We start from the raw sequence: 20,739 nt of genomic DNA, 5'->3' as shown, positions 1-20,739 counted from the left end.
AAAACCTGGAGGTTTTATAGGATGGAACACACCGTCCAGCACATCCCTCGTGTCCCTCGCAGATGATATGCACCGCCATGCTAACATGCTCCATGTAACCCCAAGTTCACATGCCAGCTCCGCCCTTGGGGACAGGTGACAGCCGGTGGGCATTTGCTCACGGAGCTGATGGGTGAGCCAGCAAGGCCTCCTGCGAGGGCTGGGATGGGTCTGAGGGCCATGCGGGGCTGCTCTGGTTGGCGGTGCACGAGTGAAATGTGCCGGCCAGAGCAGGAGGGCACGGTGTCTCTCTCCTCGCCTCCGCCGAGGTGGTGCTGGGGCTGGATCGTGGCCCTCGAAGCCCAGGTGTCAGAGCTCATCCAGGAAATCCAAGCAGCCAAAATAAATCTCCACCTACAAGGACAGTGAGAGAAAGTGCTGATGAAACCATGGAGGCAGGAACAGTCGTGACTTTATCCCCTGTGCTTTAGGAAGTCCAATGAAGAACATGTCAGTGACTTGGGTGTTGCTTTGGCCCCTTCTCAGCACATGCGATACCCTCGGGACACAGCAAGTTGTCAGAGATGTGCAGCGCCCCTTTGTCAGGCAGTGGGGCTCGGCAGGGAGCCAGGGGGAGCTGGGATGTCCTCTCCAAAACCCAAGCAGCAGCATCCCTCGCCGTCCCCTGCTAGAAACCAAGGCTTGAAGGAAAACATGCTGCTTTTTTATTGTCTGGTTTTGGCTTCCCTCAATTATATCAGGGGAAATCCGAGCTTTTTAAGAAGTATTTCAGGGCCTACAGCTACTTGCAACAACTCCCTGCCTCGTCTTTGGCAGAGGTTTGAAAGACGGTCAGCAGAGTCTGCTACACACCTGGGCTCCTCGTTCTTCTTGCCTGCTTGGATTTCCTCAGATGCCCATGCCTCAGAGCTCTGCTGCCAGCTTTCTTCTCTTCCGCTCTGGTTGCCCATCGCTCTGCTCTTCACACGCTGCTTTTCTCTTTCGGCCTTCTTGTGAAGAGCCTGGCAACCTTTCCATCCAATAGTATTGTTAGACAGGTAAAGCCATCATCAACATGAATCCATTCTGCTCTTCGTCAAAGCTAGCTCATGTTACCTGCTCTCCCCAGAGGAGCTCGTCAGGTGTTCGCTTTCCAGAGTGACTGGAGGCTCCTGCAATGGAAATGTGGAAGTGAAGAGGTGGCAGGGACCTACCTGCCCAATATCTCCCCCAGCTCTGAAAGGCACATCCCTCGGAAAGGTTTGCTCAGCTCGGCGGTGCCAGTTCTGCTGGGATCACCACACCAAGTGCAACGGCCAACCTGCATCAGCCTCACTCTGCCCTTCTGCAGAGATGCAGGCTGGTGGATGGCCTTGCTGGTCCCTGTGGCAGCAGTCCCACCTTCTGAGAGGGGAGGCTTTTCTGTCGCACTGTTTGTGGCCCTGACATACCTCTGGGGTTTCTGCTTCTGCCCCTGCTGCTGGCAACTCCTCGGCCGATGCACGGGCAAGCCCATCCTCCTCCTCCTCCTCCTCAAACAGTTCCTCCTGGTGTTCGATGAGGAACTGCACCAGCTGCGTCACCTGCACGCAGCAGCAAACCATTGGTTTCCAGCCCGGTGGCTGAAAATGGGTCAAACAGCCCTTCCCGCTCCTGACCCTCCCTTCAGTGCAGAAGCTGCAGCTCTGGGGGCCCGGCAGGCTGTAACCGGCCTTTAAACACAGCGTACCTTCCCTGTCACCTGCACCAGGACGTCCAGGGGCAGTGAGTCCTCCTCGGGTGGGCTGAGGAGGTTTGGCCCCACGCAGATGGCCAGGTTGGCAGCGCTCATCCTGCTGGTGCTGGCGCTGCTGCTGGTGGTGTGCAGCAGGGTGAGCAGCTGCTTGAGGAGGAGGAGGTTGGCTGTGGGCAGCTTGCTGGCCACCCTGCGGGAACAGGAACACAACATCAAGAAAGGAGACGCTGTCAACATAGGTCTGCCAGGCTGATCCCAGCCAAGCCCGCCCGAGGGAAGGCTCCCTGGCCATGCCTGGTCCACAGCAGAGGGGCTGCCTTGGCTGAGATACGGCCACCTCTCTCCCTGCCTGCCCTTCTCACAACAGTCCCTTCGTGGAGCAACCCCCAATGTCTGCGGGCATCGCCCCAAGGAAAGAAGTGCTTCTCTGTGCCACTTTCCCCCAATACCGGACCCCACAGCAGCGAGAGCTGGCTGGCAGAAAACACAGCTTTTTCAGGCAGGCTGTGGCTTTGCAGGCAAGTCCCGGGCTCTGGCAGTGCCTGCGCAGCAGCCAGGCTGCTGGCCACACTTACTGCTTCAGCCCCGCCAGCCTCTCCTGCCTGCTGGTGTTCTGCAGGGCGCTCATCCAGTCCTGGTACAGCTCGTTCTGGAGGAGCTTGGAGGGGATCTTGCGCAGGAACTCCTGCAATGGCAAGGGCCGCGGGTGAGGCTGTGCCCAGTGCCACCGGCAGCACAGGCAGCATCTCCAGCCCAGCGCTCGGGCTGAGCAGCAGCTCCCGGGTTTGGGCTCCCGCTGTGGCAGGTGCCCGTCAGCGCTGCCAGAGCCGGGAGCTGCCGGGCTCCGTGTCAGCAGGGCTCACCTTCAGGGTGCCGGCCAGGAGGTGCACCGGCTGGCTTTCGAGCTGGACCTGGGCTCCGCTGTCCAGGGCCTCCCGGAGCTCCCGGGAGGCGCGCTCGCCGGCCGCCAGCCGGAAGATCCCCTCCGTGGACGGCCCGTGCTCCTGCAGGACAGCCAGCAGGTCCTGCGGGGGACAGAGGAGGACATTGCTGGGCTGGAGACAGGCCCTGGGATGGGGAAACCTTCTTGGGGGCAGGAGCGAGTGTGGATGGCTCCACAGCTCTCAGGGGGCAGGACAGGCAGTGTTTGGAGGTGGGCGAGCTGGGCAGGAGCCAGCTGTGTCCCCAAGACCCATCTGGGGTCTCTCTGATTGGGACATTGCCCTTCCAGAGGAGCCAGCGGGATGGGGAGCCCCTGGCCAGGCTTGCTTACCTGGATGGGCTGGGGCAGCGTGCCGTCCTGGCTGCAGAGAGCTGCCAGGGGCCGGCCGAACAGAAGCCCCCTGTCGCCTGAGCCTGATGGCCCGGCAGCCTCTGCAGCAGCCGAGGTCCCTCGCTGCCCAAAGGGCCAGGGCAGCCACCTCCTCCTCCTGTGGGTCCCACCGGCTGCCAAGGAGAAGAGAGCAAAGAGCCATGGAGGAGAAGTGCCAGGGGAGCTCTCCTTGACCCTCTCAGTGCTGTCCCCACACCACCAAGCGCAGGGGAAAAGCATCATTTGGGAGAAAAAAACCTCAGAGACTCAGATCTCTCCTGCCACTGAGATATGGGGATGGACGTGCCCTGCAGGAAAGGCAGCAGCAGCCCCAGTGCAGCACCAGTGTCCGTCTGCGAGAGGAGGACAGAAGAGCCATCCTGCCCCCGTCTTCCCCAAACTCACCAGCCGAGTGCCCAACTCCACCTTCACTGCCGGACGGGACGACAGGTGGTGGCCGCTGCTCTGCACCAGCCTGCAAGGAACGCGCTGCGCTCACCAAACACTCTGCAGCAGAAAGGGCCCCTGGTGAGGGGCATCAACCCCTGGCCCTGTGTGAGAGGTGAGGATGTCTGAGACTGCACCCGCAGCGATCCTCACCTTTGCCTGGTTCTCCACCAGCCTCTCCAGGCTGCTGGCGTGCAGTGTCATGGCCTGGGCAAGGGGAAAAGAGCAGAAGGTGAGAAGCGATGCACCTGGTGCCGGGGTGGAGCAGCCTCTGGGGACAGAGCAGAGCCAGGAGGGACACTCACAGCATTGCGGCCCCTCAGCTCCTTCAGCAGCTGCTTGAAGGAGGGCATTTGGGTAACCCGGGCTCCCTCCACTCCTTCTGGTGGTCTGTGCATGGGGAAGAGGAAAAAGAAGAGCTCTGTGACACCCAACCCACCTTTTCCCTCCCCTACCAGCACTTAGAGCACTTGCAAGCTGCCCCAGAGCAGCCGGGTACCACCCGGCAGTGGAGCGGAGAGCAGCGGCGGTGATGAGGACGGGGCTGGGCAGGTGTTGGCTGGACACAGCTGGGCTTACCCAAGGAGCGCGCTGACCCAGAGCTCCTTCACTGCCCGGCAGCTGCAGAAAGAGAGGAGAAACAGCCTGAGTGCCGCTGCTCCCCAGCCTGCGGGCAGAGGCGGGTGCCGGCACAGCCCTGCCCCGTGGGGACGGCCACAGAGGCAGGATGAAGCCCCGTGGGGCAGGACAGAGGTGCTGCCCAGCCCTGCCGTGGGATGTGGCACCGAGACTCACCGGAAAGTGATGAGACAGGAGCCGCAGGGCCAGATGAGGACGAGTGAGGTGGTGTGCTTGCCTTCCTCCTCCTCTGCGCCATCGCCGGCTGCCCCCTTCCCGCTGCTCAGCACCCGCAGCTGGCCCAGGGCCAGGCAGAGCTGCGGGCGTGGGGCGCTGCCACGTCTGCAGAGAGGAGCGGCAGCGAGTGACCTGGAGGTGGCCAAACCCTGTGGCTCCCCTCTGGCATCCCCCTGCCACGGGCACGGCCATGGGTGCATCCAGCACCAGGGTGTGGGGGCCTGGGGCTGGTCCCTGGGTGTCCCTGCCCTGGTGCCAGGGCCAGGGCTTGGGAGGAAAGGCAGCTGGGCTCTGCGAGTCTTACTGGCGCTTGGCGATGACCAAGATATCTGTGAAGAGGAGGAGGTCCCTCTTCCTCGTCGCACGGCCCTGGGTCACCCGCACGCGCTGCCGGAGCAGTGGCTCGCCAGATGCCGGGACGGGCACGCACTGCTGCACGGGCTCAGGGTCGTCCCTGCAGAGCAGACGGTGTTGGGCATGAGAAAAGCGGCTGCTGTGGGGTCTGGCTGTGCCGTCTGGCTGTGCTGGGCTATCCCCGAGCTCTGGGGGCAACCTACCTGGAGCCGCGGCAGCAGTTCACCTGGCCCATCCCGACGAGAACAGAAGCTGTCCGTGGGACACACTGGTGGGGCTCAAGATCGCTGCCAGGAGGCTGGAGAGAAGCTCCCAGAGCGCGCCCAGTGCCAGTAGCGCTGCTGGGCAAGAGCTGCGCTCTCGCCCGTGCCGCTCCGTGTTGGCACAGAACCGTTGCCGGGCCAGCGCCGGGTCAACACAGCATCGCGTTCTAACCGCCGTGCTGGGGGAGGGGCACTGGGGGTCTCCCCACTTTGCCCACGTCTCTCTCGTCCTGGGGAGCCCAGAGCCGGCACAGCACTGCAGGCCTGGCCTCAGCAGCGCTGAGCAGAGGGAAGGGTCACCTCCCTCCAGCTGCTGCCAACGCTTTGCCCCGGGCAGCCCAGGGTACCACTCGCTGCTGCCTTGGGGCACGGGCACCTTGCTGCCTCCTGCTCAAATTGGTGTCCACCAGGACCCCAGGTCCTTTTGTCCCACATTGCCTGCCAGCAGCTTTTGACCAAGAGTTGAAGCGCATTATTAAGAGCATTGTCCCAATGCCTCTTAAACACTGATAGGCATGAGGCATCGACCAGCTGTCTAGGAAGCCTGTTCCAGTGCTTGACCACTCTCTGTGTAAAGAAACGTTTCCTGATATCAACTCTGGAGCATCCCTGATCCCTCTGCGAGGTCTCTTGTCCCTCAAGAGACTCAACAGCACCTCCCAGTTTAGTATCATCAGACAACTTGCTAATGGTGCATTCAACTCCTGCATCCAGATCCTCAATAAATACATTGAGCTAAACTGGCCCTAGAATTGAGCCCTGAGGAACACCACTGGTGACTGGCCAGTACGCGGTGATCTCAGTTGGACAATTTGTCCAGAAGTCTACTGCAAAGGAACAGTATCAAAAGCCATACTGAAATGCAGAACAACCACATCCCTTGCTTTCCCGTCATCCACTAGGCAGGAGACCTTATCATTGAAGGATATCAGGGCAGGAGCTCCTTACTCATCCATGCTGGCCTCCTACTCCCTTTACTTGATTTCTTGCTCATAGGGACGCATCGGTCTTCAGCTTGGAGGAAGTGGTGTCTGGATATTAACCAGCTCTCTTGGACCCCGCTGCCTTCTAGAGCCCTACCCCACAGGATTCTGCCAAGCAGGACCTTCAAGAGGCCTAAGTTCGCCCTGCTGAAGTCCCTGGTTTTACTCCTACTTATTGCCCTGCTTCCTCCACGCAGGATCCTGAATCCACCATCTCGCAGCTGCTGCAGCTGAGGCTGCCTCCAACCTTCATATCTCCAACCAGTTCTTCTTGGTTTGTCAGGACGAGGTCCAGCAGCACACCTCTCCTCGTTGGCTCCTCCACCACCTGTGTCAAGAAGTTGTCACCAATGATCTGTAGGAACCTCCTGGACTGCGTGTGCTCAGCTGTGTTGCCCACCCAGCAGATGTCAGGGTGATTGAAGTCTGCCATGAGAACCAGGGCATCTGATTGTGAGGCTACTTCCAGCTGTCTGTAGAAAGCCTCATCAGCTTCCTCACCTGCTTCCAACTTCCTCACCTGCTTTTCCAGGCACACAGAGCTACGCCGGCCTCAACTGGAGAATCATAGTCATTGTCATTACCGCTGACATACACAGCAGATATTCAAAGCAGGAGCAATCTCTTGGGTAACTGAGTTCAAGCTGAAACAGAAGCTATAATGAAATCTGAAATGTTCCCTTTGGGTACATCATCAAACTTCATCACGCACCTAGTGGAAAATGTGAGCTGGATGCCTCTCAGGCTGGAGAGTGCAGCCTACTTTCTGGAGCTCTCCAATCACTTTGTCCATCCTGGAAAAAGCATCTGCCATTCAGAAAACCAAGTATGAACTAGATGTCCACAGCTCAGAAGACAATTAAAGCACTCGAATCAGGGATAAGGTTTCAAGCCTTGACCACCAGTCAAAAAGAGGCAGAAGCAGAAATGCTTCAGTCCTCCTCCTTTCCACCTCAGCACCCCTTCCTCCTGGCTGCTGTAGGATGCTCCAGAGAGGGGACACCCTCTCTAAGTGCACAGGAGGGAGACGGCCCCAAGGCTGGGCCAGGGATGTGCAGTGAGAACCTCACCTGTGTCTGAGAGCTCGTCTCGTGCGCTGCAGATGCTGAGTGAGGAAAGGGAAAGCCAGTCTCAGAGATCAGCTCCATGATCTTTATGCTTTCCTCACTCCTCTACAGCATCAGGAGTCTTTGCACATTTTTTACCACTTAATTCCCATTTCTGGGCTAGTAGTGCAGCTTTATTTTAATGCACAGATCTTGGATGCAGTCCCCTGAGGTGTCACAGTGGTTTGCTGTTGTTCATGTTTTCTCCCAGAGGAGTTACTGTGTTCCACCCCAGCTGTGGTGCCACCTAGAAATCCTCCAGCCTTCCCATCCATTGATAGTGTTTAATACTTTTCTCCAGAGCACAGTATCATCTGCCATTCTCTCAAGAGGTAAGATTTGTCTTTCTGACAGCAGAGGCTGCTCTGATCTTTGCCCTGTCCTCTTGGACCCTTGCCTCCTCTGAAATGTAGCAGCTTGGTGTTCCTGGTCTCTAACTTCCCCCCCATTCCATTTCCTTTCTCAGGTTCTGGCAAAGTGAAATTCAGTCAGAAAGTACTTCTACCTAATCACCGTATAGCGAATACTATCTTCAATGAAGCAAGCTCCAGTATGAAAAAATAATGTCTAATACATTTCTTTGGGATATTTACTGTAATATCTCCTATTCTTTCTCGTTTTTCTTGGTTTATTTCTTCCAGTGTCACTGCACTCACCTCTCCCTACTTGTCTGCTCTCTTCTCTACTGTCTGATTCACCATACTTCTGGATTTTTTGTGGGGTAATAGTGATCACAGAATCACAGAATGGTTACCATTGGAAAGGACCTCTGGAGATCATCTGGTCCAACCCCTCTGTTACAGCAGGTTTGCGTAGAGCAGATTGCACAGGAAGATGTCCAGGCTGGTTTTGAACGTGTCCTGAGGAGACTCCACAACCTCTCTGGGCAGCCTGTTCCAGTGCTCTGGCACCCTCAAAGTAAAGAAGTTTCTCCTCACACTCAGATGGAACCTCCTGTGCCTCAGTCTGTGCCTGTTGCTCCTCAACCTCTCATTAGGCACCAATGAAAAGAGTCTGGTCCCATCCTCTTGACATCCACCCTTGAGATATTTAGAAGTGTAAACAAGATCCCCTCTCAGCCTTCTCCAGGCTGAACAGACCCAGCTCTCTCAATCTCTCCTCATAAGAAAGATGCTCCAGGCCCCTCATCATCTTTGTAGCTCCCCGCTGGACTCCCTCCAGTAATTCCTTGTCCTTCTTAAACTGGGCAGCCCAGAACTGGACACTCTACTACAGATTCGGTCTCACCGGGGCCAGAGTAGAGGGGCAGGATAACCTCCCTCAACCTGCTGGTCACTTTTCCTAATGCACCCCAGGTTTCATTGGCCTTCTTGGCCACAGGGGCACATTTTTGAGTCATGGCCATCCTGTTGTCAACCAGAACTCCCAGGTCCTTCTCCACAGCACAGCTTTCCAGCAGGTCATCCCCTGACCTGTACTGCTGCCCGATGCTATTCCTGCCCAGGTGCAGGACCCTACACTTGCCCTTGTTGAATTTCATCAGGTTCTTCTCTGCCCAGTCCTCCAGCCTGTCCAGGTCTCACTGAATGGCAGCACCGCCTTCTGGTGTGTCAGCCCTTCCTCCCAGTTTGGTATCATCAGCAAACTTGCTGAGAGTGCACTCAGTCTCTTCATCCAGGTCACTGAGGAACAGGTTGAACAGGACTGGACCTAACACTGAACCCTGGGGAACTTCACTAACTACAGGCCTCCAACCAGACTTTGCACCGTTGATCACAACCTTCTGAGCTCTGCCATCCAACCAGTTCATGATCCATCTCAGTGATGGATCATTCATCATCCCTGGTGGATAGGCTGGATTCTTCTGGAGACTGGTCAGATCCTGCCCCTCTCAATGACTGGCCATATTGGTTCAAGTCCTTCCAAGCAGATGAGAATTTGTGATGGCTCATGGTACTGCAGTGCTCATTTCTGCAAGGTGGGACTCTTCACACTTCATTATAAACATTGGTAATAGCTACAGTGGCTGCTTCAAAGTAATTGAAGAGAAATGGTTACTTCTATTACACAACTCACCTGGGATACTTGTCAACATTAAGACAGGTCGTTGTTTCTACCCACTGAATATAAAGAAAGTTTAGATGAGCTCAGATGCAGACGTCTTCATGGCCCACATCTAAAACCAAGTGAACTTGTAGATCTTACTTCTAAACACAAGAGGATTCATTGGCTTGGCTTGGCAATGTTCTCAGATAAGGTGCAATACAGCAGGTTTTAACCTGGAATATCTGAATCTGTATGTGAAACTCTTACTCAGGACCTGTTACTGTAAATCTTGAATACCTAAAGCTTGCATTGCAGTATTACTCTCCAATATCTGCAGTCCTCCATGATGCATAAAGCTTCTTCCCAATAGCCAAGCATGATTTGGTTTCATCAAGAATAGTGAGAGAAACCCTTGGGCAAAGCTTTGTTGATTTGGGGATCTTCTTGCTGCATTTTCTTCTGTTCAGAATTTTTTAAGTCCTTCTATATTTTTTTAGTGGAATATATTTGCATGAACAGAGAGGAGAAAGCCTAAGAGATGACAGATTATACTTACCATGTCTCATAACTCAAGCTTAAGAAATATTCAGGGAAAAAAAAATTAAAAGCCAATATCTTTTCATAGTAGGCCTGGTTTAGATGTCAAAACTGCCGCTGTGGCAACTGTGAATTGCGAGCTCCAAAAATTAACAAGTTTTAAAGAAATAACTAAGCAAGACTATCTTGTTATTCTAATAATTCACCAAAAAATCTGGAGACACTTCCTCAAAGTTATGTTGATCTTTTCTTATCAGAAACCAGAAGGAGAACTATGTAGGATGCAAGTTATCTGTTGCCTACTACAGATGTTCTGAAACATCTAGTATCAGTCACAGTCACAGCAAACAAAATACTTGTCCTTGAGTCTAATCAAGCATGAAAAGACCTTTGCTCCCTCTGTGAAATTTTTTTTGTACTTGTCTTACTAGCAAATTAAAGTATTTTACCACATTTGTCTTGCTGCTGTCTTCCAAATAAGAGCAGCCGAACATTCCCAGCGAAGGACCAACATGTTCATACAATGTATCACAAAGGTATTTTGAGTCTGGTGCATTTAATTTTTTTAATCAGAATAATATATTTGGTTTTGTGCTCATTTTAAATACTACATTGCTTATCACACTACATTTAGCAATAGACCTCTTCAAATATATTTAACAAATTGTTCCATGAGTAATAACTACATATAAAATATCTTCATTGAATTAAAAAAATCCATATGTATTTTCTTCATGAAATACAATATATACATTATGATCTTATAGTTTTAAGGTAAGTCAAAATTCGGGCTTAAACAAATTCACAGTGTCCATTTTACCTCTGTAATAAAAATCTTCACTTTAAAAGTGCCTGGATCTTAAACTGTGTTTATGTATTTCCTCACATTTAGTTTATGGAGACTGAAGCTTTTACCATCATCTAGCACTAGACCGCAGATTGAAATCATACATTATAATGACCAGAAATAAAGACTTTTGATTACTCAAAGTGAACTTTGACTGCCCTATTACCTCAAGTTCTGACCAACAGAAGATCTGCTTTGAGCGGCATGGCCTCTAATGTGGTCACTCAACAGAGCTGCAGTAAGTGCTCGCCGCTTCAGAAAATCAGGCACAAAATGCTCAGGCAGGAACTCAAAATCGGTGGGTGGCCAGTCCTAGCCAGGGGAGATGGGCAGGAACTATCCAGGAGCCGAAAGGCCGTGAAGTTAGTGGCACACTGCCTTCCAACCCAAGGCCACTCCAACTGCCTTTGTTTTCCATACAATGGCTGACACAGAAACCAGAGTGTTTCTGCAAAGAGCAGCCAGCTGGGTCATCATTTGAGCCAGCACTGTGCCCTTGTGGCCAAGAAGGCCAATGGCATCCTGGGGTGTATTAGAAGGGGGGTGGTTAGTAGGTCGAGAGAGGTTCTCCTTCCCCTCTACTCTGCCCTGGTGAGACCTCATCTGGAATATTGTGTCCAGTTCTGGGCCCCTCAGTTCAAGAAGGACAGGGAACTGCTGGAGAGAGTCCAGCGCAGGGCCACAAAGATGATTAAGGGAGTGGGGCATCTCCCTTATGAGGAAAGGCTGAGGGAGCTGGGTCTCTTTAGCTTGGAGAAGAGGAGACTGAGGGGTGACCTCATCAATGTTTATAAATATATAAAGGGTGGGTGTCACGAGGATGGAGCCAGGCTCTTCTCGGTGACGACCAACAGTAAGACAAGGGGTAATGGGTTCAAGCTGGAACACAAGAGGTTCCACTTAAATGTGAGAAGAAACTTCTTCTCAGTCAGGGTGACGGAACACTGGAACAGGCTGCCCAGGGAGGTTGTGGATTCTCCTTCTCTGGAGACATTCAAAACCCGCCTGGACGCCTTCCTGTGTAACCTCACCGTGGTGTTCCTGCTCTGGCAGGGGGATTGGACTAGATGATCTTTTGAGGTCCCTTCCAATCCCTAACATTCTGTGATTCTGTGATCTCAGGGCCCTCAGCACGCCCCGTTGATTTCCGCAGGAAACACCGCAGGTTATGAGGTAATGCTTTCTCATGATCAAAGGCGAGTTATGGAATTGGCTCATCGTTTTTCAGGCCAGCACGCTGTGGTTTTAATATAAACTGCTCTACTACCTTTGAAAATCTCACTTTACATCTCCTCCCTCAGAGGAAGAAGCTTCAAAATTTCTAAACCCTGAGTTCATTATACCCGAGGCCCACAGGACAGGGATTGTCCCACACACTCCATGTTTGGCTAGATTAATGGGCCAAGCAGGAGGCTGAGCAGTTCCCCCAAACCACGACAAACCCCCCGGGGCAGGCCGACCTCCGGAGCTTCCACTGCTCTCCAGGCAGGACGCAGCCCCTCGCCTCCACCTGTCTCGACATGATTTCAAAACCTGCTGTAATACTATTTTATTTTTCCCTGAAAATAAACAGTGACTTTACCTACAATTTTTTAAAAAGGACTATCAGTAAATTCAGCTAGAAACTAATCTAAACCAAATAAGAATAACCTTCAGTCTAAACGGGAGAGGCAGGAACATTCTGATACATTCCACAATAAATTAGTTTCACAAAGGTAATTTAAAATCAATTACTGACCATCCATTTTCAGCCTTGTTTCCTAAACATACAAGGCTTCTACAGGTGCATTATACATCTTGATGTTCCTGTTACAACTTTTTTACAGCCCTTTCACTAATTTCAACCAAACTCGAAGAAGAGCAGAGACCCCCAATGTCATACATGCTTCTAACAGTCCCAGAATTGGTGACTGTCACAAGAAAGAAACCCAAATTACTGTATTAACAGAGGGAAAAATTAGATGGAAGTTAGCCTGAAACCAGTTGACTGTCCTGCATAGACATATTAGCTGGCCAGTCACACAAGTATCAGACAGACACAGCATGGGCCACCTCTTCTCCAGTTAAACAGGAGACATGGAACAAGTATTGCGGTAGGCAAGGGGGAAGCGTTGGAGGCTTCTGCTGATGACATGGAGGAATACAGCACAGGAGCTGAGCTTTCTCCAGTGGAAAAAAAGGAGAAGGGATGCCAATCCACAGAAGATGAAATTTCATGACCTTTTGGAACAACATGTTTTTGTTTGCTAAGGACAGATTGGAACAAAATTCAACGATTTAAACAAGTTTAACTGTGGAGAAACATGGTCGCCGATGCATGACCTTCCCAGAATTCAATAGCGTTGCACCTAAGATTTTAGTTTCTTCCATCTTAAATAAACATGTTACCAACTTTACATTCAGATCCCTAACCTGAGGTTTGCTACTTTTAGTTCAAGACATAGAAGCTGGAGAACTTGGGAATTCTGCAACAGATTAGAACTTCAGGCATTAATTATTTTGGATTAAAGAAGTTTTCTTCAGGCCTCACCAACAGCTTCGCGATAAACTTGGTGAAAAATATTTATTTCTTAATGCACTAACTCACATTGGAACCGAGGTAACTTTCAGGATAGTCCAGTAGTGACAGAAATAAGTTGGGAAAAGTATAATACAGTCCTTTGAGTATTCCAATATCTACATCTTGAAGGAAATGTTCAAATAAATGACTTTAATATCCTGCACATTTTTAAGAAAGGCAGCTAACTTTTTTTTTTTTTTGCCAGTTGCGAATGCTTGAAAAATTAAATAGCTTTTGATATAAATATGTAAAAGCCTGGAATTTTCCTCTTTTGCTTCACTAAAATATATGTAAGAATGTCTACAAAAGGAAATTTGCAAAAATAACCAGTTAATGTAGGAAAAGTTTAGATTTATGCTTTTAATCTTTCATGACTGGGCTTATCAAGATTCCATTGGAATTCTAAAAGAGATAAATTGAATATTAAAATAGTCTCAAATTAACTCTTCTTCAGCAGGTAAAGACAAATGTCTTTTCTCAAGTGGTATCTCCTCCCTACTGCAGACTGAGAGGATTTGCCACTGTGGTTTTCAATAAAGAACTGGAATGATCGAATTTCTGAATCTGTTGTAGAAATGTGAGTTAGACTTGAGAAAAACAGAAATATGGCTTTAAGTGAATCGCTAATGTTCTGTTGCATTTCTTAAACATTTAGGTTATCTCTTGCTTTCTTCTTCCTTAGAGTTAATTGACAGTTTTTCCCCAAGTTTCCTTATAAGTTCTGCCAGATCTTCAGAATTTTGAGATTTTTCTTCGAGGAGTTCATACCGGAGACTTGAGATGTCTTGTTTAATTTCCTTCAGTTCACCTGTAACAGAAGTTAGAAAATCACACTATTAAGAAACAAAGGGAAAAAAAACCCAAATCAGCATATCCAAATATCTCACAGTTATCATGGGCTTTCTCTGTATTTCTTTGTTGAAACAGAAAATGTGGATGTTCTGATCCCTGTTGGTGAATGATGGCTTAGGGATAGGAATGTAGTTCAGGAATCAAACAAATCTGGAGGCAAAAGTGTGAGAGATCACATCAGTTTACAAAACTCAAAATCATGTTAGATGGAAGTTGCTGTTCTGCTGCAAGAGAGATCATGCAATCGTAGTATCATTTAGGTTGGAGAAAACCTTTAAGATCATCAAGTCCAACCATTAATCTAGCACTGTCAAGTCCACCACTAAACCATGTCCCTAAGCACCACATCTACATGTCTTCTAAACACCTCCAGGGATGGTGACTCCACCACTTCCCTGGGCAGCCTGTTCCAGTGCTTCGCAACCCTTTCCAAGAAGAAGTTTTTTTCCTAATATCCATTCTGAACCTTCCCTGGTGCAACTGAATCCATTTCCTCTCATTCTATCACTTGTTACTTGGGAGAAGAGACCAACCTCCTCCATGCTACAACCTCCTTTCAGGTAGTTGTAGACAGCGATAAGGTCTCCCCTCAGCCTCCTGTTCTCCAGGCTAAACAGCACCAGCTCCCTCAGCTGCTCCTCATCACACTTGTGCTCCAGATCCCTCATCAGCTTTGCTGCCCTTCTCTGAACTCTCTCCAGCACCTCAATGTCTTTCTTATGAGGAGGGGCCCAAAACTGAACACAAGATTCAAGGTGGGGCCTCACCAGTGCTGATTATAGGGAGACAATCACTGCCCTGATCCTGCTGGCCACACTATTCCTGATACAAGCCAGGATGCTGTTGGCCTTTTTGGCCACCTGGGCACACTGCTGGGTCACGTTCAGCCGGCTGTCGACCAACACCTTCAGGTCCTTTTCTGCAGATAATGCAGATCGGGGGTTCCTCAGTCCTCCTGGCCAGCAACAAAGCATATCACTGTCCAAAAGAGAGCGGTCCTCTCCTTTTCCTGCTGCACTGTCTTTCCAGCATCAGAGGGGTGCAAACAAATGAGAACATTCCTGTGAAGTACATTCACTAGCTGTTTCCAGCTAATAAATCACACACACAAAAAAACTGAAGCATGTGCATCCCCATATACGAATCTTCAATAAGAACACATACCCACACATGGGAGAATTCATATGAGAGTGCCCTAAACCAGCTGCTGCATTAAATGCAGCCTCACCATGGGAAACGTATGGGCATTACTAGAAATACAGCAACACTTTCCAAAAGAAGTCATCAGAGCAGTGGTAGTTTCTGATGGCACGGCAGGGACAGAATGTCTTATCTATTCCTTAACTTCAATTTCATGTTAATTTTACATCTTGCACTTGTAAACATGCCAAGCGGATTAAGTATTTTGGAAACATTTTTTTCAAGTGGCATATGTAACCACTTTAATTAGTTTGTTTTGTTTCTCTGATTAGAGATAAACATACCATTCATCAACATACTCACCTTCATTGACTTCATCACTTTCCTTATCTATCTGAGCTTTCAGTACGTATCTTTTAATGAGACGCTTCATTATTTTCTGCAGAGAAAAAAAAAAGTTTTTTTAGTTGGACTTTGTAGTACTGCTGTGACAGTTCAAAATATGAGCTCTGTTAGCTTCTGTTGCATTCAGACATTTCAGTGTAGGACTTGCCCGTTTAAATGAATATAATGCAAAAATCTCTGCTTTCATCTACAGTAGATATTTAAACTTTATGATTTTGCACATATATGTACATGAAAGTTAGAAAACTGAACAGATTTTATGAATGTTATAATTCATGAAGCTTAACCTACTACTGGAGTCTATGACCGTGATTAACACAGTTGCTGCTTTGATCTCCATGTTGGCAAAACAACCTAGTCTTTATTGCTACCAGATGTAATGACCCTGACTAGTGGTGTTAATTGCTAAACCCTTTTGCCATATAGTTAATTTGAATCTATTTTTATATTTGATTAGTTATCTTCTCCCAGTGTCAGACTTAGAGAAAATGGGACCCATAATTCTGAGTCATTTAAGCATCTCAGCTGGGACTCATCAAATGCAGATATTTTCTTATGTAAATATGCCTATCTTTGGTAGTTACCTTTAATTCCCTTTATGGATAGAAAAAGCAAACCTGAGAGCACAGTTCATCTCAGACAATTCAAATTGATCAAATAAATCACACCATTAGAATGACTACCCTCTCTGCTAATAATAAGAGGAACCCAGGCCAGTAAATTTAGATGTAAATTTTACCTTTCCAGGAAAAATGAATTCTGCTCCTGATTCTCCCATTAGTTCACAATACTTGAATTAGAACCAGATATCTAATTACCTTTGAGGATCTATTTTTCTATCTTTCAGTTTAATATTTTCATATGATGTAACCCATGACAACACAATAATGCTTCTTTTTCACTACAAGGTAGAAAAAAGTTTTATGTGTCTGCTTTTGTCTCCACAGTAACAGACCTGACTAGAGGTGGTTGTGAAACATCCCAGATTAGTGGTTCCAGACCATTGTTACAGTCATGCTTGCGAGATCAGCAGCTGTACTGTTTATTCTAATAATCCAAGAATGTTTCAAATACAAAGCCACACATCCTCATGTTTATGGGATAAATTTGTAATCTTACTATCTATCACTGAGCCATAATGAAATTGTCTGTGAAAAAGGGAGGCTTTGGAGTAGATTTGTGCAGACATCGTGTAAGAGCGAAGCAGAACTAGCCTGTCTTATGGTTAAAAAAGGCTTACTTGCTTTCTTTCTGCTTTTGCACTCAGATGGTCTTGTTCTATTGCCCAGGCAGCTCTTGCTTGTTCCTTTCCACCTGCTCTGTAGTATTACAGGGAGGAAAGGAGGACCCTCTGGACCAGAATAGCTGTGCTGGGTCTCTTTATACTTAACTGCACAAAGATGCACTGCAGTTGTTTAGAAGCAAAGAATAAACAGACTGTATTGATAGCATAAAGGCTGAAAGATATTTGCAGTGTTTGGGATATTAAAATATAGAGGTGTGGCACAATAAGCTGAGCTGCTTCAGCAGAAGGAATGGGAAAATTTTGTGTTTCTTTTTAGCTTTCTTAATTTGCACTGTGCAGTTGAGGACTCAACCTGTCTCTAAAATTAAAAATATTTTTCAAGCACTTTAAAATATTGCACTATAAGAGTAGCATTTAAGAAACAAAGAAGAGAGGAAAAAAACACCCTTAGATTGTACTGCAAATATCTAAATCACTGCATTTGTTTCTGACACATACAAGGTCTGTGGATTTATTCTCGATTTATGTTGTCTAATATAAATTCAAAACTGTCCTTAAGCTGTCAGTCTGCCAGTTCTACTATTTCAGTTTAAAAATAAACTGGTTTTTACCTGGTATTGCCTTGGAGCATTGTTTAAACTGTTTAAGTGAATTTCATCTGAGCTTCTTATACTCGATTGCTTCCTTTGTCCAAGCTGAAATGGAAATGTTATTTATAGTACAAATTAAACAGAAGAACAATATGGTTAAATTAGCTCATGCATATATCATATGACAGAACATTAACTGTTAAGCTCAATTTGGGGAGTATTAAGTTACTACGGTAAAGTCCTTGTACCCGTGCAGAATTTCATCACGAGAGATGGAGCAAACCCTTTCAGACTGCAATGCTGGAAAGTAAGAACTGGGAGGTTTTCTCCCTTTACTCTGCCTCTCACCTGCTCCTCACAGGCCCAAGGGACCAGAGCAGCCACATCCCTGCGGACCTTCCCTTGCTCCTCGGGTGCACGGGAGGGGGTTCCACCTCAGGAGAAGGCAGCTTTGTAGGCAACGGAAGAGGAAGAGCCAGGGCAGGGTGTGGGAGAAGCCAAGGAAGGAGAGGTGACACCATTGCCCCTTTCTTTCATAGCATTTGTCTGTAATTAACGTGACCTCCACTACCACAAAATACACGAGGAGTTTGCTCCTCCCCTCACTCGCACTAATGGCTGAATGTAATTGGTTATGCAGTTCGTGCCAGGGACCACAACATTATCAGCTGACATTTTTGAGTAGCACCTTCTTTACTACACATGCTGAAAGGAGAGAGCATCACTCCTCGATGAAACACCAAGCACGCAATTTGCAGGCTTCATTACTGATTTACGTTTTTGAGAAGGACTAAAGCATCACCAAATGGTGAACTGAGACTCAAGCTGAGTGACTTGACTGCAGTAAGAATGAAGAGCAACTGTCAAACCAAAATAAATGATTTTACATTAGATTGATAATGGGGCCAGTTCAATGAGTAGTAGTACAAGAAAAAAAAAAAGTGAAAAATAAATCATGATTGATCTGGATGAGGAATAAGTGGGACTGTCACTGAAAAGTCAGTCCTCTGTAATTACACATAGTCCAGTAAATTTTATAACTGTTTTAAACCATGGGCTATCATTGCAGTGTCTTGGATCCTGTGAGATCGTGTTGTACATCCAGCGCGGTTTCCCATGTTGGTTATCTCTGACTTAATGCATTGAGCACCTACAGACAAGAAAACTGGGGCACTTTGAAGCCTGGTAAGTAATATGTGGGATACGCTGGGACACAGTTTGGTGGGGAGGAAAGCAGGAGAGGGTTGGATGCTTCTGCGGATGTACAGGCACATCACACGTCAAGGGTGCCCCCAAGACAATGCCTGATGTTAGCGAAGGCTAAAGCCTTCCTGTAGCCATGTCTCCTGCAACTGAAATCACTACAGCCTCTTGAGGTACAATGGGAACTTCCCATGGATGAACTCTGATAATAAATGGAAGTAGGAACATGGAATATGTGATAAATATTCACCAAATGTCAATCAGAAAACAATAAAAACATCTCAGCAGAGAGCTTTACTGGGGCTTTGCTCTAACATACATGTACTAACACAAAGGCTAAAACAAAAAACTTGGGAACTGTGTAAGTATAAAAAGGCTGAATGAAGCATCGGATTCAGTTGTTTAAGAAGCAATGAGGTCATCAATTAAAATTCTCAATTCTCCCAGCTGCTGCAGAGCTTGGTCCTTAAAAGTCTTCTAGTTTTCTAGAATTCCAAATAACTTTCTATTCACTTTAACAGTAAAGCAAATAAGTCTTCATGAATCTGCAAACAAGGAATAATTTAAATATTTTCAGATTTTGTTTAGCATTTAATAGAATCATAGAATAGTTTGTGTTGGAAGGGACCTGTAAAGATCATGTAGTCCCATCCCCTGCCATGGGCAGGGACATCTTTTACTGGATCAGGTTTCTACTTTGATATTTTTTCCTCAAGATTACATTTGTTGGTAAAATGTCTTAATTTGCAATTAATAGAAAATTTACACTGAATTTGGAATTTAGTTTTTTTCTTTAGAAAGATATGTGTGTCTATATACACATACTTTTAAAAACATTCTATATCTATTCAGACTATGTTTCTTTGACAAAGTAAAAACAATGATAGAAGAGATATAGTAATATATAATATATAGTAATATATAATATAATAATAATAATAATATAATAAATATTTATCTCTAACATGTTAACTGAATTTGGATGGAAATGGGATGAAAGATGTATAAAAAGGGCAAGTTATTGTTGCTTTTTCTAGTTTGAATAAAGCTACCTTAAATGTTTTGAATATATTTTAGAAAATGGAAGTTTATCTAAATGTCTTAAACTATGCACCTGTGTTTACACAACTGTTTAAACGCTATGTCTTCCAGGATTTTAGAACTAATAATACTCTCTTGGCCCTCACCTTTACTACTAGATTAAAAGAGAAAAACAATCTCCCTGCTTTTTCAGCTCCTGGTTTCCTAATGCACTTTTTTTTTTTTAAAAAATAATGTAGTAGCACTCTGCTTTTTTTGAACAGAATAATGTACTTCTAATTAACTAGAGACTGCACCTTGAAAGTTGGCAGGTAAATCAGATGTGTGTAACGTCATTAAATCTGCCTACGAGTAACAGTAAGAGAAAACATGTATTGTACATTGCTGAACGACCACTTGGTGGCAGAGGCAGCCAAGATTTCATTATAGCTTCATTTTTACACAAAATTTTTAAACTCCCTTTAAGCTTCACAGCGGTGGCTTTTTCCTTTCCCAAGAATTACCACTATAGCAAAGTCAGCCTGTCACATTAATGACTGAACTACAATTCTTATTTTAAGTTAATATATACTGAACATCTGGACATGAGTAATTGGAGGGGAAAATAAATGTAATTTAAATAAAACAATTATATAAACCCAAACAAACAAAAAAATCTCCTCTAGGAGTGTTGTGTAAAGGAAGAAATGCAGCATACCTGGAGTTGCTCTTAGAAAACACCTTCCTCTATAAACTTGCTTCTCATTCTCTCATTTTCTATTATTATTTAAAATTCAATGAAATCAGAATAGTAATGTAATCAGCCTAGCTGTTTTGTGTAGCACTTTTTAAACATCTTAAAATCCAGTTTAAAGAAGCAGCTGACAACTTGGAATGCCAGTAAATTGTACAGGCTTGGACCAGAATTGTGGGTTCCCAGAAAATGACTTGGTTTGTGCTCACTTGTGAAAATTTGAATACTTCAGAAACGTTGTTTTATACTAGGAAAGTAAAAGTTAACATTTTCTTTAAATTATTTGAGTGAGGGTTTAAAACTATTTCAATAATTAGTTGTTCCTTATTTCTATTCTGAAGGGCCATATTTTAAGAAAAAGGCTTAAATACGTCATCTGCCACAATTCACTTTCAGCTCAGGAAGATGAACAAGTTCTGTGACTCTTAAACTATAAACTTTCTCATTCACAAGGCAATTTTTCAATTTAGAATAAAACTCAAAGCAGGTTTCTCTAAAACTCTCCTTTTTCTTCATTTATTTCTCCCCTTTTTTGGTGTGAGTT

General features: G+C 46.8%; 1 protein-coding gene across 1 annotated transcript in view; it reads right to left on the bottom strand.

Annotated features, from left to right (window-relative positions):
* Positions 1-13,512: 13,512 nt before the first annotated feature.
* TRPC6 (transient receptor potential cation channel subfamily C member 6) overlaps positions 13,513-20,739 on the bottom strand; it is a 96,605-nt gene continuing 89,378 nt past the window's right edge. Inside the window, exons 10-12 of the mRNA XM_065632548.1 lie at positions 17,240-17,323; positions 15,341-15,416; positions 13,513-13,793 (exon numbers count right to left, since the gene is read on the bottom strand). Of these exons, the coding sequence (XP_065488620.1) occupies positions 13,642-13,793; positions 15,341-15,416; positions 17,240-17,323 (312 nt within the window). The 3' untranslated portion in view covers positions 13,513-13,641. The remainder of the gene's footprint in view (positions 13,794-15,340; positions 15,417-17,239; positions 17,324-20,739) is intronic.

This window comes from Caloenas nicobarica, chromosome 1 (assembly GCF_036013445.1).
Source record: "Caloenas nicobarica isolate bCalNic1 chromosome 1, bCalNic1.hap1, whole genome shotgun sequence".
NCBI lineage: Eukaryota > Metazoa > Chordata > Aves > Columbiformes > Columbidae > Caloenas > Caloenas nicobarica.
The sequence above is the reverse complement of the archived record's forward strand: the minus strand, read 5'-3'. Positions and strand labels throughout refer to the sequence as shown.